Source organism: Maniola hyperantus, chromosome 9 (assembly GCF_902806685.2).
Source record: "Maniola hyperantus chromosome 9, iAphHyp1.2, whole genome shotgun sequence".
Taxonomy (NCBI): Eukaryota; Metazoa; Arthropoda; class Insecta; order Lepidoptera; family Nymphalidae; genus Maniola; species Maniola hyperantus.
The window spans coordinates 4,353,597-4,367,360 of record NC_048544.1 but is presented as its reverse complement, the minus strand read 5'-3'; the positions used below and the strand labels follow the sequence as shown (position 1 = coordinate 4,367,360).

General features: G+C 39.8%; 1 protein-coding gene across 1 annotated transcript in view; it reads right to left on the bottom strand.

Annotated features, from left to right (window-relative positions):
* LOC117985317 (uncharacterized) overlaps nt 1–13,764 on the bottom strand; it is a 44,988-nt gene that overhangs the window by 10,915 nt on the left and 20,309 nt on the right. Inside the window, exons 24-40 of the mRNA XM_069500611.1 lie at nt 12,791–12,905; nt 12,328–12,491; nt 11,804–11,891; nt 11,375–11,487; nt 11,100–11,166; nt 10,551–10,643; nt 10,202–10,303; nt 8,584–8,730; nt 7,456–7,601; nt 6,757–6,948; nt 6,052–6,156; nt 5,351–5,568; nt 4,452–4,551; nt 3,003–3,076; nt 2,251–2,449; nt 1,333–1,436; nt 954–1,107 (exon numbers count right to left, since the gene is read on the bottom strand). Of these exons, the coding sequence (XP_069356712.1) occupies nt 954–1,107; nt 1,333–1,436; nt 2,251–2,449; nt 3,003–3,076; nt 4,452–4,551; nt 5,351–5,568; nt 6,052–6,156; nt 6,757–6,948; nt 7,456–7,601; nt 8,584–8,730; nt 10,202–10,303; nt 10,551–10,643; nt 11,100–11,166; nt 11,375–11,487; nt 11,804–11,891; nt 12,328–12,491; nt 12,791–12,905 (2,181 nt within the window). The remainder of the gene's footprint in view (nt 1–953; nt 1,108–1,332; nt 1,437–2,250; nt 2,450–3,002; nt 3,077–4,451; nt 4,552–5,350; nt 5,569–6,051; nt 6,157–6,756; nt 6,949–7,455; nt 7,602–8,583; nt 8,731–10,201; nt 10,304–10,550; nt 10,644–11,099; nt 11,167–11,374; nt 11,488–11,803; nt 11,892–12,327; nt 12,492–12,790; nt 12,906–13,764) is intronic.

Here is a 13,764-nt window from a genome sequence, read left to right as displayed (position 1 = left end):
AATATACTATTTCGCGTCATATCTGACGACCTCCCTGGCGCAGTCGTGAGCGCTGTGGTCTTATTAGTGGGAGGTCCCGGGTTCGATTCCTGGCAGGGGTTTGGAATTTTATAATTTCTAAATTTCTGGTCTGGTCTGGTGGGAGGCTTCGGCCGTGGCTAGTTACCACCCTACCGGCAAAGCCGTGCCGCCAAGCGATTTAGCGTTCCGGTACGATGCCGTGTAGAAACCAAAGGGGTACGGGTTTAATAAAAACTGCCATATCCCTTCCAGGTTAGCCCGCTATCATCTTAGACTGCATCATCACTTACCATCAGGTGAGATTGCAGTCAAGGGCTAACTTGTATCTGAATAAAAAAAAAAAAAAAAAAAAATATCTGAATCTACATAATATATAGGTACCTAAAAGGAAAAGCTGACTGACTGATTTATCAACGCACAGCCGGACCGCCACAAACTACTGGACGGATCGGACTAAAGTTTGACGTGCAGATAGCTATTATGACGTAGGATCCGCTAAGGATTTTTTGAAAATTCAACCTTTAAGGGGGAAAAAAGGGGTCCATGCACAACCTAAGTACTACGTATATATAATCGAAATTTGTTTACGTTATATAATACAAGTGTAGACCTCCACTTAGAAAAGGTTTTCAGGAATTCCTCTCGAACGAAACCGGGGTGGGTTAGGGGTCAGCTAGTCCTCTAAATAAGTAGGTATATAAAAGGCAAAGGTGAGTGACTGACTGACTGTTCTATCAACTCACAGCTCAAACTACTGGACGGATCAGGCTGCAATTTGGCATGCAGATAGCTATTATGACGTAGGCACCCTCTAAGAAAGGATTTTTGAAAATTCAACCCCTAAAGGGGTGAAATAGGGGTTTGAAATATGTGTAGTCCACATGGATGAAATCGCGAGCATAAGCTAGGGTTTTAATAAAATAGTGTATTACCTGGGCATCAATCCTCAGCCCCGTGGGCCCACACGCGTGCGGCTCCATCATGTAGTAGGCCGGAGCGCCCGCCACGCGCCACACTGCCACCGCGTGCGGGATCGACCATAGGATGCCGTGCGTGTGCGTCTCGAAGAAACGCTCTAACGCACATCTGGTGAATATACCATCTCAATTTTACCCGATTACATAAAAGTTATAGCTTCGCAGGAACCGTACCACAAGAAGGCAGTAGGTAAGTATATTGTCCACAATTATAATAGACTAAGATTTTAAGAGACTTATGGCCAGCATCTATCGGTTGACAACGACGACAACTACTTATAAAATATTAAGAGACCCGTATTTTTTAATAGACGTCGTAGAAAATTCAATTTACCTGACCGTCATTTCCGTAGGCGTTTTTTGCTCCAGTTTACCAGAATACACTTGCTGCAAGTCGTATTGCACGTAGTTTACGCCCAATACGAACCGTTTCAAAACCTACAATAAAGGAGTCTGAGTTAAATAGTCTATACTCTATCTGCGGAAAGAAGTTAGTAATGCGCTCTCTCTCTCAGGATTAGTTTAGCTGTAATAATAGTTTTGCAAAACAACCAACATATTTTAGTGCTCTCTATTGGGGGTGCCAGCCAGGGTAACCTCCCAGTGTGCCTGGGTGCTGCTGGTCCCTTTTGGATGCATCGGGCATCCGAGGGGAAGAGTAGTATTTGGGCCGGTGCAACCCGGTAACATGGCTAATGAACTGGCAGGGCCCAGGGGGAAGGTTTCTCCGCGTGTCCCTCTGACTAGCAGAGGGTGCAGCGGACGAGGCGGAGAATGGGATGCGGACGACGTGCGCGGAATGTGCAGTTGTCGCCCGTTGGGTTCCGTCGGGTCGGGAGGCGCACGCACTTGGTCGGTGCGCCTCGGACGTGCGGTGTGGGGACCTCGTGAGCGGGGTCCCCGGTGGAGGGTCCGCCTCGGCGGATGTCGCTGACTGGGTCGCGGTGGTTTGCTTCGGCGTTCCCGTGACCCAGTCACCAGGCGACGCGCAGGAGCACCGCTGGGTTTTAGTGGTGGTATTCCGGTCGCCTCTCGGCCGGCGAGTCCCACATACCTTCCCTCCAGTTGGTTGGCTGACTGATGGTTAGCTGGCTGGCTTCCAGGAGGGGGGGATGCGTAAACGCATTTCCTAGCGTTAAAAAAAGTGCTCCCTATTGCGGCGTGGCATCGAAATTTAGCAAGATCATGGAAGTGATTTTAATGGTGCAACTACTAAATAATCGTGATGATATAAATAGGAAAATAAACTGACCTGTAGAGGAAGTAGCACATCTTCTCCAGGTCTAAACTCATATCCCAACGAGCCCAGGGACTTAGAAAACAACTGGCACGCTACAGCCATAACTTCGTCGACGGTATTCCGCGTCCATAGATGAGGACGTCTCACATGGGACATGCACGCTCCCACGATAGCACCGCATGAAGATTGGAGGAGAGCATCGCGTGTGAATCTAGAGTTTCATACGAAAATTATGATGGCAGGTATAGGAGGTTAGACTGCAATGATTATAACTTGAGCCTCAATAGCTTTGTGGACTCTAAACCGAAAGGTCGACGGTTCAAACCCCGCCCGTTGCACTATTGTTGTACCTACTCCTAGCACAAGCTTGACGCTTAGTTGGAGAGGAAAGGGGAATATTAGTCATTTAACATGGCTAATATTCTTTCCGAAACAGTGGTAGATGCATTTGACGATTCAAAAGTAGGTATAATTTTAAAAGTTTAATTGACTGAACGATATTTTGATTTTGATTTTTGGTTTAAAAGTTTAATTTCTTCTATTGATGGTTCGATTATTGCAAGCAGAGGTTAGATGATTTTGAACATTAGTTACGTTTTATACTACTGGAGTCCCGTCGTTATCAATACCTTTTTTTAAATACCTATTGGCATTTCAATTCCATTCCAAAATATCGACGCAGGTGCAGGAATGAAATTTATTCCAAAGCATTCTCAAAACTTCTGAAGTCTGCAAGCTACAGCGGTATTAAATTACTTTCTCACTTGACTAAATCAGATGGTCGTGATCCTCGAAGAATTGTTCGACCTCGAGCCGTCTCGACATATGCAGTCAGAACCTATAGAATTGAGAAAATTATTACCTACTAGCTTATGCTCGCGACTTCGTCCGCATAGACTACAAAAACCACTATTTCACCCCTTTAGGTGTTGAACTTTCAAAAATCCCTTCTTAGCGGATTCCTACGTCATAATAGCTATCTGCATGCCAAATTTTAGCCCAATCCGTCCAGTAGTTTGAGCTGTGCGTTGATAGATCAGTCAGTCAGTCAGTCACCTTTTTCTTTTATATATTTAGATTACATTGCATCGAAGTAACATAGCTACTGAAAAAATAATATAAATAGCACAAGTAAATTAACAATCTTGGCGTCTGAGCATGTTATTAAACTATCTCAAAAGGGTTTAACTTTTCAGTTAGCTGAAATGACATAAGTAGGTTAAAATGACGACGACTATATTATACAAGGTTAGTATCGCAGGCAGATCTTTTAAATGCATAATATCAGCAGTAAGAAATAACATTTCATGAACTTTCAAAACATCACAAACATTTTATACGAAGCAGTTTATGCTTCACCGTGTCGTGTCCGTGCACGGACGTCACACGGTGAAGCGTGCGTACCTACGTGGCACACCCGCGCCCGCCACGTGTTGGCATAAATCAACTCTCAAGGTATGATTCCGAACCACACTGCACGCAGCAGCGCTGCCGCAACAGTGCTGTCACCAGCTGTCACAGTCCTGTCGCGGCACTACTGGTCCCCATACAATCTCTATAAGCTTATATGACATTACATTCCGAGCTATGCAGCAATGTTCCGTTACATTGCTGCCGCGACAATGCTGCATAGCTCGGAATGTAATGTCATATAAGCTTATAGAGATTGTATGGGGACCAGTAGTGCCGTGACAGGACTGTGACAGCTGGTGTCAGCACTGTTGCGGCAGCGCTGCTGCGTGCAGCGTGGTTCGGAATCATACCTTTATGCTTCACCGTGCCGTGTCTGTGCACGGACGTCACACGGTGAAGCGTGCGTACCTACGTGGCACACCTGCGCCCGCCACGTGTTGGCATAAATCAACTCTTAGGGTCAAGTACATTTTTAAGGAATAATCTGAGGAATAAATTTGACCTACGACAGTTTTGTATATGAAATCTAGGAAATCTGCCTTTTTCCTCAGTCAGGTTATCTCAATGATTGAACAATCTACTGATATTTTAGCGTTTAAACTACCGTGAGTGATTTCCATTATAAATAATATCTGTCCCGGCTGTACTCACGTGTCTAGTCGACGTTAGCCCGACTAGTTTCGCGCACGTGCCACGGCGCGTGCGCGAACTGACTCCCTTGAAAAAGGACCCCGGATGGGTTCGAACCGGGTTTTTATAATCTACTGATAGATCAGTACCTACCAGTATACTTTACTTACCTTCCACTCATAAGCTTCATCGGGAACAGCGCCTTGTGCAGTGACGCTGGTGGGAAGCTTCGACAACTCCCAGAACACTTTCACTGATGATATTGAGAACCTAGTGAAAACACGCATTGGACATTGGAAACTTGTATTTCTTGGAGCCAGGTCGTCCCAACTTGTCCATGGTAATTTTAACCGCCTCGGCAAGTTGGTCGACACTCGCAAACAGTATGAGGCCGGCGCCCCCTCCAGGGGAGATACGGCCAGCGGGACCGACCGCATGAAGCTCCCAACGATTTTATCATCCACCTCCTATTACTGACCCACGTAACTACTCTTCTCGTTATAGTTTGCATTTTCTTTTAGTTTTCTACTAATAAATTTGCAACTCTAGTGCCTACTGGATCTCCTCTGTCTATTTTACCTTGTAATCAACTGACTCTATCTATTAGTATATTTTCAAGTTTTTTTTATATCTTTATCTAACTTATGGGCAGATTACACCTACCGAATACAGTGGCGAGTCTATTAGTATATTTTCAAGTTTTTTTTAAATCTTTATCTACTTATACCACATACCTCTAAAATTATGTCAACTGAATCAATATTTTTCTATACTTACTCTCGCCATGGTTGAGTATAAGACCCGCAAATTGCTAATGCGCGTGACCGCCATTTTAGTTGCGTCAGCACTATACTGAAGTTTCGATTTATGGTATATTTTTAATTCGGCCGACGCGACGTCAAAATGACGTCATTTCAATGTTAATGAGACATGGTTCCAGCGCAATAGCAATTTGCGGGACTTATAGCCATGATAACTTTAGTTTACATAAATACGTTTATCTACTCAAATCTATGCTATATTTTTAATCAATTTCACAGACTACGCTATCACTGGAAAGTATCAATACTTGTTGGAGCCAGGTCGTCCCAACTTGTCTATGGTAGTTTTGAGCGCGTCGGCAAGTTGGTCGACACTCGCGAACAGTATGAGGCCGGCGCCTCCGCCAGGGGAGATACGGCCAGCGGGGCCGACCGCATGAGGCTCCCATAGACAGAAGGCCTTGTCATCCGCCCCGCGCCAGAGAGCCACGCAATAGTCTTTCGCACATAGTACACCGTATTTGTGCTACAGATAGATAGAACGATTTTATTAAAAAGAGCTAAAGTTTTTAAGTTTGTTTGCAGGGGGTGTTCTCTGGAACTACTGAACTGACTTTGATAATTCTTTCACCAGTAGAAAGCTACATTATTCCTGAGTAACATAAGCTATATTTATTTTCAAAAAATTAGAGATCCCAACGAAAATTGAAATAAGCTACCCGTGCGAAGACGGGGCGGGTTGCTAGTTGCATATAAAAGAGGAAAACACAAAGAAACCGCTCTTTGTCCGTCCGTCCGTCCGCTTTTCTGTCAGTGGGCTGTATCTCGTGAACCGTAATAGGTAGAGAGTTGAAATTTTCACAGAATCTGTATTTCTATTGTGTAACAAAAAATAATTAAAAAAAATTAAAATTAAAAAAAATTAAAATGTTACTTCTTATACGGTGGTACGGAACCCCTTGTGTGCGAATCCGATTCGCACCTGACCGAATTTTTCAATAAGACTTACCGTTTCAAAGAACTTCAAAATGGCTCTATCGAGGTTCAGTACAGCGCCGGTAGCACCCGCTTTGAGATCTCCTTGCACGACATCACCGTCTATTTCCAGTTTTATCTAAACAAGTAAAATAAAAACTATAACTTAACTAGCTGCCCTGGCGAACTTCGTACCGCCTAACAGTCGATTCAAATTTTTTAAATTTTTTTCCCGTAAGAACCATCCTCGAACGGAATATTATAAAAAAGAATTAGCGAATTGGTTCAGCTGTTCTCGAGATTTGCGATCAGCAACTCATTCAGCGATTCATTTTTATATATATAGAGATTTTTATATATATAGAGACTAGCTGACCCGGCGAACTTCGTACCGCCTAACCAGTGGCGTGCATAGGATTCAAACCTTGGGTAAGCATTAGTTAGCTAACTACCTATTAAATGACAGGTCATCGTGCAAAATGAGCACTAAGACATTTCAACTAGGTAAGCAGTGCTTTTATGCCTCTATGACCTGCACGCCACTGCGCCTAACACTCGATTCTTTTTTAGGAGTTTGTTTAAATTTTTCTCTCCGTAAGAACCATCCCCGTACTTCAAGGAATATTATGAAAAAATAATTAGCGAAATCGGTTCAGCTGTTCTCGATATTTGCGATCAGCAACACATTTAGCGATTCATTTTTATATATAGATTTATGATTAAGTATAATGATGCTTACATTGAAACTCGTGACATGAAACTCCGGTTCAATCTCAGTAGGTGTCAGCCTGGGAGGGGCGGCCGCTCGCGGTAGAGACATGGTGTAGAGTCGATCGCCGTATTTCAGTATGGCGTCTATAAGTTGCGGCTTCCAGTGGATGTAAGGCTCTATGTGGTCTACGATTATGCCCATAACTGCATTAGCTGCATCCTGATGGGAGTCATATTAATTGGGTATTTGACTAACAGCGGTACTCAGAGTCGCTTAATCGTTACTTAAGTTTAGTTAAAACGAGACAAAGCTATATCTCTCACACAAATCTGTCTCGTTTTAGTAACGATTAGCGACTTTGAGTACCTACAGCTGTAAGTACATCAAAAATAAATTATTTCTCAGTGATTATTAAATAGAGGGTCTTCCAAAATTCACATTCTAGTATTTCATAGAATATCGCATACTAAGTGCGCGTTTTGACGTTCGATAAAAAGTTAGTGATTTAACTATTTTTCAAATACCATATTTTCAATTAATTTCAAGTAGAATATTCTACTATACTCAATCTGCGGAAAAAGTTAGAGAAAAGTAAAAAAAAAAGTGATTGGTTGGTGACTCAAAATGGTAAACGCCCACTGTGATTTTTGCCTCCATCATTTGTATGCGATTACGTAACAGAGAGAGCGCTGTACTAACTTCTTAACGCGGATAGGGTATATTTACCTGATTATCCCTATTAGGTTGATCAAGGAAATAGTTTTCGTTCTGCGCAACTCGACCGCGAACAGATGCTACAGCGCGACCGATGCGGATGAAGTATTTGCCCATCGCGGCATCGTCCAACGGATCTATGAGGGTGTCTCCACTATCTGAATATAAAAAAGTACTGTCTTTCTGATAGGTATCAACAAGATAAGGTTCAAAATCTACTCTCCACACCTCTTGAAAACACGGACCAAAATACTTTATTTTTAGGGTTCCGTACCTCAAAAGGAAAAACGGAACCCTTATAGGATCACTTTGTTGTCTGTCTGTCTGTCGGTCTGTCAAGAAACCTGTAGGTTAGGTACTTCCCGTTGACCTAGAATCATGAAATTTGGCAGGTAGGTAGATCTTAGAGCAGACATTTGGGGGAAAATCTGAAAACCGTGAATTTGTGGTTACGTTACACAAAAAAGAAATTGTGGTCATGAACTAATAATTAGTATTTTCAATTTTTGAAGTAAGATAAATCAAGTGGGGTATCATATGAAAGGGCTTCACCTGTGCATTCTAAAATAGATTTTTATTTATTTTTATGCATCATAGTTTTTGAATTATCGTGCAAAATGACGAAAAAAGACGACTATAGTACGGAACCTTCGTTTTTTTACTAGCTGATGCCCGCGACTTCGATGTTCGTCTAAGCCCTTATCCCTAGCTAGCTAGCCTAGCTCTTAGCCCTAGCCCTAGCTTTTATCTTGCCCTGTATTATAAGCTGCAGCAGGCTACAATTTCATGATAGTAATTTCAAAAAGAGTGGGCCCAATGGCGAACCCTGTGGGTCACCAATTTAGCTCACCATAGTTTTACTTCAAATCTTTGTTTATAAGTAAAAAAGCAAACCACAGCATACCGCTGCATCAAAGATATTATGTATCACTAGCTTATGCTCGCGACTTCATCCGCGTGTACTATATAATTTTCAAACCCCCATCTAACCCACTTAGGGGTGGAATTTCGAAAAATCCTACTCTTTACAAAGAACGTACCCTCATGTCTCTAGGAACAGCGGTTTAGGCTGTGCGTTGATATATAAGTCAGTCAGTCAGGACTTTGGATTTTATATAAGTATTATACAGATTATCTTACCTTCTCCTTCACCACCCTCTTCCTCACCGCCCTTGGGAGCTCCAGATTTCCTTTCCTTCAGTACAGAGGTTAGCTCATTGATGATTTTGACTGGGTACAGCTTGTATGGTGCGAGACATTGCTTCGTGTCCAGAGGGCCTTGGGAAGCTGAATACAAGAGTTTACACTGATTTAACTTGCTTCAAATCAAATGCTTACTATAATAGGCTAGTTGACACTTTTTTTAAGTAGGTCTTAAATGGTTAATATTTGTCCTATTAGATCAAAAAAATTAACACTATATTTTTTTGCGCCCTAAAAACCGTAAAACTTTAATTTAAAAATATATTTTTCTTAGACAGGTGAAAACACTGTCGGCCATGTTTGGCCGATAGATTATCTATGCTCTGACGTCATGCATTTGTAAACAACAGCATAAACTCCCAAAGTTTAATAAACATGACTTCTATACAAGTTTACATGAAAAATATAGTAATTATCGTTATTGTATCATCCGAGAATGTAAAAACGCATCGATAAAGACCACAGGAAAGTTATGGATTAGAGTGCCCAGTGAAATAAATATACGTAACACGCGGAAAATTGCTTAAAGGGATCCTATATCACTAACGACTGCAAACCAAATTTATTTTTGCAAAGATCACTTTGTTGTAAGTCTTACTTAATAACTTATTCAATTTATAAAGTGAAAACGATATTTTTTTACGTTTACTATGAGTTTTTAGAAATATATAAAAACTAGCTTATGCTCGTGACTTCGCCCGCGTGGACTTCATAAATCCTCCAAAAAATCCTTTCCTAGTGGACACCTTCTCTTTACCTACAAAGAACACACCCACCAAATTTCATGTATCTAGGACCAGCTGTTTAGATGTTTAGGCTGTGCGTTGATATATAAGTTAGTCAGGACTTGAAATTTTATATATATGGATACTACGTTAGTCCCCGCGTGACATAGGGATGACATTTCTTTGTTTACATATTTAATGACGTCACATCATGGCTGACAGCGTTTTCTGCGTTTCAAATAAAAATAAAAAACTGTATTTTTTTAAATTGGATTTATATATCCATCCTGCGTTTTTAATAATTGTTATTGATGTATTTCGTTGTCTTAAGCAAAATACTATAATAAATAATCATTTATTGGACGAAATTAGATATGAGTCAAGTAGCATATTCCGTCAATAAACATCGATAAATTTTGTTGTAGAGTGGGCTCTTCTCAGACCGCGTTTGGAATTCTCGTTTTAAGTTTTAAGTTGACGTAATTTACGAATTTAGTTACGTTTTTAGTTTACGAATTTTAAGTTTACGTAATTAATTATTTACCATTACATCACCTTAAAATCCAACATTTGACAATCAAAAAGTGTACTATAGTACTTAGTAGTATACAAGGTAGGTACCTATTTTGGATTAATTATTTGACTCTGACATCAGCAGCATTCTTACATATTTTCATTACAAAATACTTTTGAGTCAACAATGGTGTTATTTCGGTTGTACGTCTCTACTCTAATTACTAAACTTAATTAAAAGATACAGTGCTCCTTTTCACGATGTTAACAAAACATGGTGTTTTGCTTTTTAGGTTTCATCGTCAAAATTAACTCACTCAGTTTGTCAATAAACTCCCCCGGACTAGCGGCAACTATCAGCACAGGGCACGATTCAGGCGGCACAAACTCTGGCACCGGCTCAGGTTGCTCCTCACCCTCTACAAACAAAACCATTGTAACTACAGTACGACAAGGCTCTTTTGGCACTTGAATTACATTTACAGGGGGGCGTAGTTGTCCAACAAAGGCTGCCAGCAAATAAAATCTCCTCAATTATACTGAATATATTGAATATGTCTGAATATAGTGAAATGACAGACATGACCTGCCCATTGCCACTTCAACTTGCTTATCCTTCGAGCTATGTCCTTCTGCGGTCTTTAATACCAGGACAGCGTAACTTACCGGCACCCGCTTCTTCCTCATCTTCCTCTTCATCACCGCCGCCACCTTCACCGGCCATCTCATCCTTGAGACGTTGGAGTCGGATTTCATCTCCTGAAGTAAAATCACCATTAAAGTCGATATTATTAAATTGATATTGACAATTCGCTCCACGACTTTGTTAAAAAAATGGAAAATTTAAACATGAATACGTGAAGAAGCGAGGAAATCTATATGCTTGATAGTTTTCCATAATGTTCTTAAAATTGTTCTCATTCTGAGAGGAGTCTCTTGCACAGTAGTGTGCCAGCGATGGGTTGATGATGATAATGATGCTTGCCTATATTAAACATTTTGGTCTGGCCTGGTAACTCATGTACATCTTTCTTATGGGTACACCTATCTTTGTACAGATGATCAAATTATGATGTGTGTTCAAAGCGATAATATGGTTCACAAGTGCAATCAAAGATGAAGTGTTTGAGACAAAACTTATATTTCTTTCAACTCACCCGATGCTTCCGAGAAAAGAAAGTTACTTATTGTATTAATTCATGAAAAAAATCAAACCTTTTTTAACTCTCTGTGCAGTCAGCATGCCTTTGACCAATGTAGGAGCAGGATCAAATGCAACTACCTGAAAAACGTTAACATTTTTAGGTTCATTCCTAGCAAAATAATCAGTGAATTTTAATAATAAGATTTGATAATAAATTTCAAATGCTTACAATTTACTTTGAATAAACCGACCGATAAAAATACCCTATTATTGGACCAATCACATCTGTTTTACAGAAAATATCATAAATAATAATATTATTATTGTAAAATCATGTAAGTTTGACCTTTCCACCAGCCGACATCCAGACTCCCATTTGATGGTAGTCACCCACGAGCAGTGAGATAGACGTAGGCTTGGTCTGGTCGTACCACATCTTGAATAAAGCATCCTTGATTTCTGCAGAATTTTTTTAAAATTTAAAGAAAAGATGGATAACCAAAGTTAAGAAGTCTAAACGTATGGTACTAAAATAATAACAATGACCCCGGTGGACAATTATATCAGTGTTGTGTCGCGTGTGTGTGTGTTTATTATGTGTTTTACCAAGGAAAAAACGTTTATCTATTAAGTATATTCAATTCTACATGATTCAACCAACCAACCAGCGTTTCTAGAGCAATGATACATGAACGCTGTTGGAATCATCACAATGTATATGTCCGTTCTGATTGAATAATAATAATGTTAAAAAACAATTAATATTTATATTTACGCTTCATAGGTGGTTCTTTTTCTTCTTCTTCTTCAGTTTCTCCTAATTCTTTGTCACCGCCTTCATCTTCTTCTTCCTCTCCGCCTTCCTATAAACAAACAGACTCAGTACGTAATTTATTTATATATTATTTATTTCTATTATGAGTGGAACAATATTTGTTTCCTGCTTAATTCATTATAGGAATTATAATTTCAAAATTGTCTCTAGTCTAGTCTAGTTACAGATTTCGGATACAACAAGTTACTTTAATATCAAAGCTGTTTTGCAGCGATTCTGCATTAATAAACTGGATACCTATTTACCTCTATTGTATTTTGAGTTAGCGCGCTTTCATCTTAGACCGCATTTTTTAACCTTATAGGCTTGTACCTACTTGACTGCATCTAATAATAAGTGATAATGCAGCCTAAGGTGGAGCGCACCTTCCTAGAAGATGTCTAGTCAAACCTACTTTTTTTGAAGGTACTAATATAGGATCATGACTTATCATGGAATAAAAAAAGATCCCTTTACTAACTTACCCCAGCCGGTTCATCAGGCAGTCTCAACGGTAGACGTATAGGTTCTCCAAGCTCAATCGAGAATGTGTTCGCTCCCATTTCAAACTTCTCCGTTAAATCTTCAGGCTCGATTGTTTTGCGCCCCGTCTTTTTCACGTGATTGAGGTAGTAATCCACACCAGCATCTGTTACCAAAGTCAAGATCACCAAAATCTACTCGATAATTTTGTACTTGTATAACGAATGAAAGCTTACAGTTTTTACGGAGTTTTACTGCTTTAAATAAAGCAGTAGGAATATTTTGGTAGAAATTTTTCGACAGGGGCAATAAAATCATACAAAATGGTTTACTTATCAAGAAAACTAAAATAAAAGGAAATAAGTAGCTCAAAACTTTATTTGACTAACTGTAGTTAAATGACTCGGATGAAAGAAATAATGTGTATGTTCCAGAATGAAAGATCATAATGAAAAATGATCTTACCAATGCAGTTGTACATGTGGTCTTGGTGCATGTGCGGTGGAGGCACCGCATCTGTGGCGGCGGCAAAGGCAGCCGCTGCAGGCAGACCTATCGTACGACCTGCCATATCATCCTTCTAACAAATAAAAAAAATTAAATACGGCATACAATCATGGTACAAATCCCACTTTTTATTCCACTTCTGGATGATATCACACAGGTGAGCAACGTGAAAAAATCCTAACACAAAATAAGGGGGTAAGCCTAGAATAATAAATACTATAGAACGCTGATGAAGTTACTTTTGTATGAAAACCGCGCGAGCCACCTCGCACACTATCTTAAAGAATAGCGTATTCAGCAACACAGCTATCGCGACTCTACTATTGGTCAAAAAATTACAAGCAAAAATCGTCTGTATCTTCTTAACGGTAGGGTTGATTTTGAAGTACCATTCAAGTATTGTATTGCCAGCTATGATAAAAATTTGCACAATAAATATTTTCAGTTCTTAATATCATGTTCCAAGCGTTGATAATTATTGTGCTTATTGTGCAAACATCTGAAAAACATGTTTCACTATATAAAGTACATGTCGCTCGAAGTAATCACTTTAAAAATAATTAATTAAATTATTGTGAAAATTTTTGTACGTCACTGGCAATACACAAGCCACTGACAAATAGTGATGTGTAACAATTGGAAGTCGATATCGATAATAATTATCAATACGTCATAATTATTGGCTATCTTAAAAAATTATTTACATACATGACGATTTCTAACAGACTTTCGAAAAAAAGGTTCTCAACTCGACTTATATGTATGTTAAATATCAGTATGTACCTACCTAAGTTACCAATCTTCTCACTTCAGCCGAGATCCTGTTCTTACGATTTCAAAATCAATAATGGTACCGGAAATGTCTATAATTCAGTCATTCTGTAGAATACCTAGTCAATCCATGATATACCTGTCTTGTTTTGGCAAAGTAT